General features: G+C 39.5%; 1 protein-coding gene across 1 annotated transcript; it reads left to right on the top strand.

The window, feature by feature from the left end:
- Positions 1 to 94: 94 nt before the first annotated feature.
- pcolce2b (procollagen C-endopeptidase enhancer 2b) lies at positions 95 to 12,002 on the top strand. The gene is made up of 9 exons (XM_038729195.1): positions 95 to 488; positions 756 to 864; positions 1,345 to 1,600; positions 2,795 to 2,919; positions 5,924 to 6,060; positions 6,151 to 6,314; positions 7,566 to 7,649; positions 10,303 to 10,470; positions 10,853 to 12,002. Exons 1-9 carry the CDS (start codon positions 196 to 198, stop codon positions 10,981 to 10,983), a joined length of 1,467 nt encoding a protein of 488 aa, XP_038585123.1. The 5' UTR covers positions 95 to 195; the 3' UTR covers positions 10,984 to 12,002.
- Positions 12,003 to 12,078: the final 76 nt, after the last annotated feature.

Raw genomic sequence — 12,078 nt, 5'->3', positions numbered from 1 at the left:
TATCTGTTAACATGTGCATATCACAGCCTACGGCGATTTCAAACACCTATTATAATGATATTTCTGTGTTGACTGGAATGCCAATTCATTCATGACTTCTTTAGTTTATTCATGCCACCTCCACCACCAAGGTTTTTGAGGCCAGGTGCAGTATGAATCTCATGCGCGACCTCACACCCTCCCAGCGCTTCTTTAATGTTTTTTTTTATTTTTTTGGAAAAAGAAGCAGCCAATGCTGCGTCCCTCCTACCACACAGAACAAACCCTATATTCATCTGCTCCAGCTTGCAGTTACTGAAACTCCCCGCAGGACCTCCCGGGTACTTTTCCCCACCGTTTGAGCAGCTGAACACAATGCCATTCATGCCACGGGGCGAAAACAGGCGAAGCGCCTGCTCCGTTAACCCAACAATGTGGAGAACATGCAGTATTTTTTGCGCATGGAGTCTACTGTTCTTGGCAGAGGTCTGTGCGCAGTCTCAGCGGAGGTACACTTTTATTTACAATTTTTCCCCAATCAATTTGAAAGCTTTGTGAGTGAGCAAGGTGTCAAGGATCTCATGTAGCCTGCGAAGCAGCGTCAGTGAGCTGGAGTTTATTTCGAGGAACATTCTGCAGTCTGGGCTGCTTCCAGTCATGGCGCATTGGCGATTAGTTAAATCAACGTGCCATTAACATTCATACATGTGTATTGTTTTAACACATCATCATCATTTGATATTTGGAATACAGAAACATTCTTTCCCCCCCTCCAGACCGACCTTCACATGCGGAGGAAACATTACAGGGGAATCTGGAGTAATCGGGAGCCAGGGGTACCCAGGAGTTTACCCTCCAAACACCAAATGTGTGTGGAGAATCACAGTGAGTCCAGTTTCATATTCACATGTTTTACTTTCCTCTAGGATAGTGATGATGATAACATTGATAGTTATAGACTATTAATTAAAAACACAAAACAGCTGTACAATATAAGTGTGTGATACTCTTTCACTAACCCAAAACTCCTGAGTTCCTTCTAGAAATACTTAACCACAGTCACCGAAAGGCACAACTGTTTCAATGTACAGTAATGGCATGGTGGCTCCATGCCATTACAGTACATTGAAACAGTTAAGCTGATAGTATGACTGGAACCAGTTGCCATTTAGCCTGCTGTATACAGTAAGTCAGGCTTACTGTTATATGTTCTTATTATCTCCAATCACAATGTTTTACTGGACATCATTTGAGTAACAAGGCAGTATCCAGAGTTGAATATCTATTGTGATATTTCATTGGTCTCAGTAATAAAGATGCTTCTTTGAAATTAATCCTTAATGCCCTCTGAAAATTCCCACCCAGGTGCCTGAGGGAAAGGTGGTGGTCCTGTCATTCCGCTTTATTGACTTGGAGAGTGACAACCTGTGCCGCTATGACTATGTGGATGTTTACAGTGGCCATGTAAGTGGGCAGAGACTTGGTCGCTTCTGTGGGACGTTCAAGCCAGGAGCCCTTGTTTCCACAGGCAACAAGATGCTCATGCAGATGATATCTGATGCCAACACCGCTGGGAGTGGCTTCCTGGCTGTTTTCTCTGCTGCCCACCCACATGAGAGAGGTAGGCAAACATGGAAAGAAAATTAGTTTTCGCATGCTCGCTCTTAATGTTGCTGTCCTACAGCTACTGTAGGTACACAGAGACACATGGGACTATGTCTCAGTCAGGACTTCATCCCATAAAGAAATCTGATCTGGCCTGGGAGCGTGTCTGTTTGGGAAGGGGGTGTCAGTCTTTAAAAAGCAAATTAACAAGGTTGTTTAACATAAGTCACTTCAGAGAGGTCATTGCATGGTACCACAATGCCCAGACAGAGATAGAAAATTTTTACTTCCTTAAGTAGATTTCAGCTCTTGTCTCATACTGTGGATAACCTTCAAGGCATGCAGACACAAAGTAAAACAAAGGAGGTATAGTGTTTCTTCTGCTCAGTAAAAAACAGTGACCTTTGGGGATTTCATTTGTCTGAGACAAGGCTATGGGTTTAAAGTCCCGTCATGTGGACAAAAAGGGAGGTATGTCTTAACATCTCTCGCAGTATGATGCGGAATTTCTCGCCAACATATTTTGGAGCACTTCGGTAGAAGACAGAGGGTCAGAAGTATCACTTAGAGTTGAGTGAGCCTCTTTCTCTCTGCAGGGTTGCAAAGTCTCGTCTACTGTTTTTGTGGAATTTTAATGGCTGGTTCTCTGTACCCAAGGAGCCGCCAGCTCTAAAGGACAATGTCTTACACAATAGATGGTAGCAGATAGACTGTTACCATGCAGTCTCTGAGTGTTGACAGAACTGTACAGCACAACATGTCCTCCATTCGTTTAGTGTCTATTTCTGTCTCTTACTAAATTGTACTTCTTTAGCGATGTTGGAAAGGAAACGTCTCTGTAAGTGTATGTCACAAGGAAAACATGTCCTCAAGAGATTCAGCTCTTTAACAGTCACAACAGCTTGTGTGATCATTGAACTGATGTTCCACAGATGCTTGACGGAAACTTTGTTTTTTTAAACCGTTTACAGCACGGGACTAATGACTGACTTACTTTTTAGGGTGCACATAATGACAAGGAAGGCAATGAGAGCGCCTATTACAGTAGACATGTGGTTAATTGCAGGATCATATAATGTACATGCCATCCCTGCCTTTAAAAAATTATGAATAAGATCTGGATCGTTTCCTTCAAGGAGCCAGAATCATATTTTGCAAATTATTCCTGATAACTGTTCTATATAGATTAACATAAGTTATTGCTCCACAGGGGACCAGTATTGTGGAGGCAGATTGGACAAGCCCTCAGGAACTTTCAAAACTCCAAACTGGCCTGAGAAGGACTACCCAGCTGGTGTCACCTGTTCCTGGCACATAGTGGCACCAAAGAACCAGGTCAGACTGTTCAAAATGAATAAAACTTAATTTTAGTAAAAGTAAATTCTGGTATGAAATTACTGGTAGGTAATTGGTAGGAATACAGATTTAGGTTGTTTTTGTTTATTTAACAGCTAACCTGGTAATAGTTTAAAACATAGACACCAAAATCATTCATGTGTCCACAGCAGATCATTAATGCTCCGTGCTAACACAATGAACAGAACCTAGGTGTGATGTTAGGGATTTTGCATGATTATATGTCACTGGCTGAACAAATTAGCCTCACTGTGAAATAAAGCATAAAACATGTATAACGAGTTACCTCAGATATCTTCTTAACGGAGAACTCACAACACATCAAAGTCTGTTTCAGATCTTGGGGAATGCTGATGCATATGTGAACCAGTTGTATGAAGCCTTTTGTGGGTCCAGAGAGCTACATGAAGTGGGACAAAAACCTATTTTTGCGAACTCATCCTACACCGTTTTGCCAATTGATGCGAAATGTTGGCAGGATCTTCTATGGACATCGCTGATCAAAAGTTATCAAAATAATTTTGTTCGTCAATCCATTTTTTCAAATAATTTTTTACTTTTTTGTCTTTATGTACACTTTTACATAAATGCTTGTAAATCAAAATTGGCTTGAGCTATTGTAATCAAACTTGTAGCGTCTGTTCAGATGCTCAGTCCGCGCTTCGCTGAGCAGTCCTGGGTTATTCTTCCGCTAGGGGACACTACACTTGCAAAAAGTTTATACCTAGAAATTCACTACATGGATTTGTACAAAATTCAGTTTGTACGATCTAAGGTCACTACTCAGTTGATGCATAAAATTTGGTAATGATTGTTTAAAGTGTGTATGGCTTATCATAACAAATGTAAATTTCTTGACACTTCTTTTTCCAAACTTCAAAAAAACTAAGAAAATCACCTGTACGTCTTAGAGAGCTGAATTTTTTTCAGCACATCTACTGATATCTGACAAATGTTTGGCTCACTGCAACCTATGATCAATTCTGAAGTCAGTCACTCTGCATTTTTCAGAATACGCTAAATTAATTCAATTTAGTCAATTAACATCTATATCTCTTTCTTCAAACGCTGCCAAAATCGAAACAGACATTCTCTTGATGACAGATATCAAATGTTTCAAAGGGCTTTCAGATTGTTCAAACGGTGAGTCTGCTGTGATATTCAATATCTTGCTAACTTGTACAGTACTTTATACACAACATTTTCTTTTTGCTCAGTGTTGGATCAAATGCCACCAAAACAACTGACAACACACCCAAAACCGGCAGAATGATTTCAGAATTTTATCACCAACATTTTGACTGTTGTAAACTTTTTAAGTTTAAACTGCCAAAAATATCCAATTCTGTAATCACTGCCTCAACTTATGAGAAGATGTTTGGAAACATTCTTTCACCAGTAGCTCAGTCAGTAAGTCACCTACTTTGGGGATACAAAGGCCCAGAGTCCCCAGGTGACCAAGTTCTACTTGACAACAATGAGGTATTCAGGTCATAGTGAGTCAAGTTTTCCTGTTTTAGTTTATTTTCCCCATAAAACTTATTTGTCTCTGCTAAAAAACTAAGACACCCAGGTGGGTTCAACATTTTACCCACTGGTCAGATACATATAATGACACTCTATGACCTCAAGGTGATGCTGTAAAAATCAAGCTTGCGTTTCCACCATTATCTCAAAAAAGTCTTGGCTTCTAGTCTAAATTCTTTCATCATATTAATCTTTTAAGTCATCTGCATCTGGTCTTCTCCTCTGAAAATGTCAAATGTTGCATTTTACACGACTTGCTCAGAACCCGATCATTGCCGCTTGTGGCTATATTATTTTATTTGCTCTGGCAAATGCCCACTCCCATAGAGACTGATCCCCACCCGTCCTGGATCTGGTTGGGTTAATCACAACTGTTTATCTAAAATGGTGCAGGTTAGGGTTAGGATGACTGTACAAAGGAGCACAGTCTTATTGGTTGTTGAGGCATTATTGTTAACAACCAAGATGACTGCCTCTGTTGCTGAACTGTTTCTGTTGAATCTGTTATCACGACAGTATTAAACAAACTGGATGGTATTTTTTTCTAAAATTACAAACAAGTGCACTTAAAGCTTTTGTTGATGATAAAGATGTGTTTGGTAAGTTTAATTTACCAAGAACGCTACATCACACGTTTCATTGCTCTGACTGATTGTAGGTTTGCATTTGGTCTGCGCATCTGTACACGTTGATAAAGCCCCTTGAAAGCTGAAAATTATCTGAGAGGTTCATGAATAATTTACATTTGTGAATGTCCACTTCCATATGAAGAAAGCCTTCATGATAATAATAACTTTTGTAAAGTGACAGGAAGTTGCCTCCTTTCTTAACTTATTGGAATGTAGTCAGTTCAAAGTCCTAATCTTAATTTATTGGCATCAGAGCAGTTGAAGGGACATAATTCAGTATGTGTGTCAATCTTGCCACTCATGAAGTCCAGGTTTTTCAATGCTGTCAAAGTCATTGTTTTAAACTATTTACATAAACTATGCTTGTACCTTTTTTAGGAATAGATGACTTTCTCTAACAAAGCGTTGTAGACAAGACTCTGTAGCTGTTATATGTCAGGGGACCCGCATGTGAGCAGTTTCCATGGGAACACAGTCATCAAGGTTTTTATCATACGGAAGTGGCCATGGTTTCATCTAAAGTTGGTTGGACAAACAATAGACACAGCCACGTTTTGAGTGGAATAAAAAAGATGACATATCTGGTTGTGCTGCATTGATTTTGTTCCTTTTTATTTTAAACTGTAGACCGACTGTTATAGGACGGCAATGCTAAATTGGTGGAGTACTCTTTTTAGACGGCTCAATGTGTAATGGGTGTAGAATGAGACTACATCATCCCACAAATGATAGGGTACACAATAATTAAACAGCCCACTCTGATAGCCCTATGACAAGCCTTTGCTTGATGAAAGAAGTTTCTCTGTGTGATTTGTTTCCTGCTGCAGATTATTGAAGTCAAGTTTGAGAAGTTTGATGTGGAAAGAGATAACTACTGCCGCTACGACCACGTCTCTATTTTCAACGGGGCAGAAATCAATGATGCCAAGAGAATTGGCAAATACTGTGGAGACAGTCCCCCAGAGTAGGTGATTCTGCCGTGAAGGTTTTATTTTCACTAAATCATCCATCCAATGAATTTATACTGCACCCCCTTGTCTGCATTTCTTTTCAGGCCAGTGTTCTCAGAGGGGAACCACCTTCTAATCCAGTTCCTGTCAGATCTCAGTCTGACCGCAGACGGCTTCATTGGACACTACAAGTTCAGACCAAAGAAATTCCCCACCACCACTATACCGCCCACCACTACCATACAGCCCGTCACCACCAGGCCAATACGTAGGTAGCAACTTTTATCTAATAAAAACCTCTATAAGACTTCTAACATCTGTATTTGTTGATGTAGCTATGAGACATATTGGCTTGTACTACTGGATTGTCTCGCTAACATGTGGGGTTTATCTTTCACTTTAAACATTAAAGACATCTGGAATCTGCTTCTGATAGCAGATCTGGGCAAGAAAAAAGTTTAGTGTAGCCTACTGCTAAAGCAAGAGTTAACCCCTTCATGAGTCATCTTTAATCTGCTTATGATTAAGAAATCTGATTCATGTGGATAAGTAGCATAGCTAACATCATTACAAATACTTTGTTTCACATAGAAATGGGTAAAAGTGGAAGACTGGAGACTATAGGTCCTATTACAGATGCAGCCCCTAGCTGCACATGTTCAAACTCAACATATGCGAAAACTGTTCTCACATTTCTCTTATGTAAACTGTACGTGACATATGGTGTGTGTATACATACATATATATAGATAGATAGATAGATAGATGTGTGTGTGTATGTGTTTATATATATATATTTGATTTTAAACTGGCTAACAATAAGCTTAGTGTCTGTAATAAGGTGAAATACCTTGGCCATTTCATCACTGATAAAATGACAGATGATGAAGATATTTATAGGCAATGTCGCATGATGTATGCACAAGCCAATACTCTCTTACGTAAATTTAGTGCATGTACGGTTGGTGTAAAGATATCTCTGTTTAAAGCATATTGCACACAATTCTATACTGCTCACTTGTGGTCAAATTATAGAAAGGCAAGTTTATTGAAATTCAAAGTAGCATATAACGACGCAATGAGAATTTTACTCACAAGACCAAGATGGTGTAGTGCAAGTGAGATGTTTGTGGCTGCAAGAGTAAGGACCTTTCATGCTGTTTTAAGAAACCTAATGTTTAAATTCATGTGCCAGCTTAATGGATCACAAAATGAAATAATAATGGGCTTAATATATATATATATATGTGTGTGTGTGTATGTTTAGGTTCTTTCCTTTATGGACTGTTTACTGTCTGTAATTTTAAAAACAGATGTTCACTTGTCACATTATCTTGCTATTTTACACTGAGGCTGGGGAGACTCTTGTGTTACTGAGAATATTCTGTAAATAAACCCCAGTAGAAACAGATGCAACCATAACTTAACAGGCAAAATTACAGAGATTGTGTGTGTGTGTGTGTGTGTGTGTGTGTGTGTGTGTGTGTGTGTGTGTGTGTGTGTGTGTGTGCCTCCGCAGCTCTGAAATACTCTGTAGCCCTGTGCCAGCAGAAATGCAAAAGACAAGGAACACTTGAGAGCAATTACTGTTCCAGCAATTTCGGTAAGAACAACAGTTACTTATTGCAATTTATTTAAATCACATAAGCTACAGTCACTGATTTGTTCCAGCTTTGATTATGTTATTATTCAACTTACCAACCACTATAAACATATTAATCCTAAAACCTATACATTCTTCAAAGATTTACATCCTGATCATGTCACTATCTTTGCTCCTCTGATTTCTCACTGCGCATCTCAAAGACTTCCTTGATAGCCTGTCAGGAAATGAAGGGGTGTATACAGTAGGACACAGTTACCTCCCATGTAAACACAGACACACACACTCAGCCTCTGACTACGGGTAAACTGTTAATAAATGAACACGTTGATTCAAGCTTGGCCTCCGTTTGCCGCTCTCCTGCTCCCTGATGTTTTCATCTCAGAGATGTTTACCGCATGTGTAAGATTGGCATTTCAAAGGGTTCACTTGGATTCGCTGGAAAAGGCAAGCGATGTGGTGGCGCATGTGGAAAAGGTCGCCCGTGTGATGTGGCGGCAGAGTCAGCACACAATATGTTGCATCACATCTGAATGAAGTGGAAAGATAGCAGACTAAAAATGGGTTGTCAAATCAACACTAAAAGTAATAACCATTGGTATTGTTTAATTTGATGATGTGATAAATGCATTTTAAATTGTCAAAAGCAGTTCACTGGTTTATGTAACAGTAGCATCAGATACAATAACATTACTGAAACAGGCAGTCCTCTGGCTATTCTCATCCCTGTCAGGAAATGAAACAGTATGTGACGTCCAGACATATTGGTACCATCAGTGTAAAGAATTCCCTCTCACCCACTGGCTCCACTATCACTCAGCTGCCACTGCTAAATGTCAGGTCTCTTCTACGGTGAGGTTGTCCAAACAGCAAAACTGTATTTTTTAGTGCTTCTGGAGACCTGGTAAGACTAAACAGGAAATGACTAGAACTTCACCCTGCAGATTTCTCACACTAACAGCACAATGAAACAGCTTCTGTATTCCGGTTAAATTAACCGGTAAAATGACTTCTCGTGGAGTTTCACACTATTAATTTCCTGAACAAAATAATGCACTGAGTTGCTACCTGTTTTCTCTCTATATTAGATGTTATTGGATATAATTTACTGTGACCTCTGCTCCACTGACTCACATGCAAAACACTTTAGCTGCCTGCTGGACAATTATGGTATTATACATTATTATATCCTTGAAATGCTTATCTTTGAAAGTCTTAAAATTACAGTAAATGGTATCCTTGATGTGTTTTGGAGCTATTAGCCAATGGATGGTTGAGGAAAAAGGTCAAAAGGGGAATGTTGAGAGGCTATGCTGTTAATTCACCATGACATCTTTACAGACAGGCTGCGCCTCGCTGACAAGACTTGAAAAGAAGTAGGCACACATTGTTCACATTTCTCTTAGATTATTGATGATGACAATAAAATAGCAGGTTCCCTTCACTACAGCTGTTTCTATGATAAGATCTCCACTCTAAATTCCAGGCTCCCTTTATGCTGGTGCGGTCCACCACTTTTGGTCCAGACTAAAATATCTCACCAACTATACAATAAAAATTTTTACAAGCAGCATTGTCCCCAGACAATGAATCCTACTGACTTTGGTGATTCCATGTTTTTTTCTCTAGAGCCACCAGCAGATTGACATTTTGGGCTTTTAGTAAAATATCTTGATTATTTTAACTATTGGATGGTTGGAAGTTTTCACTTATCCTGTGAAATAGCTCAACATCTACCAGATGGATTGACAAAAACATTTGTTCAGACATTCATGGTTAGAGGATGAATCCTACTGACTATGGTGACTCTAGCACCACCATGAGGTTCACATTTGAGAGTTCTTTTTAAATGTCTCAAGTATTGGATGACTTGGCACAGGCATTGATGCCTCCTTCAGGATGAATTGTAATACCTTGGGTGAACCCCTGGCATTCCACCTAGGGCCATCTTCAGGTCAAAATTTGGACATGTCCAATACTTTGGTTTTTGACTAAATACATGCAAGACTGCTGACATTCTGACAACTGATATCCCCATCAGCCTCAGCTGTGTTGTGTTTAGTGCTAATTAGCGCATGTTAGAATGCTTACACCCTAAACTAAGATGGCGATCATGGTAAACATTATACGCATAAGCTTGTTAGCATTTTAAGTGAGCATGTTAACATGCTAACATGAGCATTAATGAAATGCAAATACAGCCTCACTGAGTCACTAGCATGGCTGTAGACTGTTAGTCTTGGCAATTGTCTGTCTGATATGAGTCAGTGACATCTTCCTTTTAGTTTGTTGGTTTTCCAGATTCCCATTATGCTGCTGTTGCACTGTGCTTAAAGCTTTGGCTTTTGTTCTAACACACAGCCCAGAAACAGCCAAAGTAGTGATGATTTTGTATATAGAAATTAAAACTGACATCTATAGATGCTTGTCTAGGTTTTTATCCTTGTTTATGATTGTGAAGTTATGAAGTTTGTGAAGTATTGTGTAAATACAATGTTAACTTGAATTCTAGGGAAGGGCACATATTTTCTCTTTATGATGTGATTTTCAGTATTTTTGTATGTTTGATTTTATTTTTCATGACCTGTCTGTGTGTGTGTGTGTGTGTGTGTGTGTGTGTGTGTGTGTGTGTGTGTGTGTGTGTGTGTGACAGTGATAAGCGGGACTGTCATTACTGCAGTGATGCGAGGTGGAAGTATGTACGCCACTGTCTCCATCATCAATGTATATAAAGAAGGCAGCCTGGCCATCCAGCAGGCAGGAAAGACCATGAGCACCAAGATCATTATCCTGTGCAAGAAGTGTCCATTTATCAGAAGAGGTGAGTTCACAGTGAGCTTAAATTGGCTCACTGTTCTTGAGAATATTTTTTGATGTATGAAATCACTGTAACACAAACAATTATCATTGTCTCGATGATGATAATCAGTATGCAGTACCTGGTTGACTGTTTTCAGTAACTTATGGCTCTGAGTTTGCCTCCTTTGCTGTGTTGTCATGCTCAGCCTATAGCGCTTGCCCCAAAGTGTGAGGTGAGCGGCAGAACTCACTGTCCAAACAATCAGTGTAACACTAAATATGTTTATATGTAAGCATATAAACATATGGTATACAGACCTGCCTGAGATTCTGATATTTGGTCTCCCTGAATGTCTCTGCCGTTCCGCCACTGCATTCAGGTTTTTTTTGTGTGACCTCACCAGGCTTGAACTACGTTTTCATGGGCCAGGTGGACGAGGACGGCCGGGGGAAAATCGCCCCTCACCACTTTGTTATGGCGTTTAAGACAAAGAACCAGAAAGGACTCAACGTTCTGAAAAACAAGCGCTGCTGAGCTCCAGTGGCTCAGAGGTTCTCCACTGGACAGGTGTGCCTGAGGCTTAGCTGTGGATGGAAACAATTAAGAAAAAAAAACAGAAAACGATCTCCATCTCAACAACATAAACACAGGGCACAAAAACAAACCTGAGTCTGGATGCAGAGATACCAGCACAAAACATCAAATTAACATGATTCATTCAATTAGGGGCAACTCGTATTTTCATGTTTATCCATTTTGCTACAGATCACGTGTACTTCCACACTCTTTTATTAAAAGACCAGTTCCTTAGTCTGTTTGGCAACTTCAGATTAAATCAGCAACAAAATTAGTTGAGATTTCCATCCCTATTCTCAACGCATTCTCACTCTGCCTAGCCACATTCCTGCCATGCCCCTAGCAGAGAATTAAATTGAAGCCAGTAACAGTAGCCCCCAGTAGGGAGCATAGTAATTCGCAGAAATGTGTTTCCTAAGACAAACATGAATCAGATCGCTTAAAGTGTTCAGTGTGCACATCTGTTCTGACATCCTATGATTGCACCATTAGTTGAAACATTTTCCATATTCTGCTTTTCAGTTGTCTCCCTTTGAGGCTGTGGAGCACAATGTGATTTATTTAGTATGCATTAAACAAATATATCTGTCTGGCAGAATAGTGTTAAACATCATAAGCCTGATTATTATCCATAGGGTCACAGCTCGTTGCTGTAGTTTTGTGTGTTCAATTCCAATGGACAGGATTCATACATTTTTAAGTGGTGATAAAAAAGTGCAATATTTAATATATACATGATTCTTTTTAAAAAGATTTCTATAGATTTATGTGAAATAAACGAGGACCTACCTAGCTACTGCTCTTTTCTTCAGTTTGTGTACAGATGCAAAGCACCGGCATCAGCATACATCATTTACTTAAGTTGTTTGTAAAGGCAGAGGTAAGAAATGAAAGATATTTTCATATGAAAAAGTCTGTGAATATTATTTATATTTTATTGTTTTCATCTGCCCAAATAAAACTCCTTTTTAACGGTTTCCTTTTGTTTGCCTGTCTTTGTACAAGAACCTTCAGCTGGAAACCAAGGAATGCCAAATAAGATTTGTATTGGTC

The sequence above is a fragment of the Micropterus salmoides genome, unplaced genomic scaffold (assembly GCF_014851395.1).
Source record: "Micropterus salmoides isolate LMB-PRFRI ecotype aquatic unplaced genomic scaffold, ASM1485139v1 Ms_hic_scaffold_1, whole genome shotgun sequence".
Classification (NCBI taxonomy): domain Eukaryota; kingdom Metazoa; phylum Chordata; class Actinopteri; order Centrarchiformes; family Centrarchidae; genus Micropterus; species Micropterus salmoides.
This window is presented reverse-complemented; position numbering and strand designations above follow the sequence as displayed.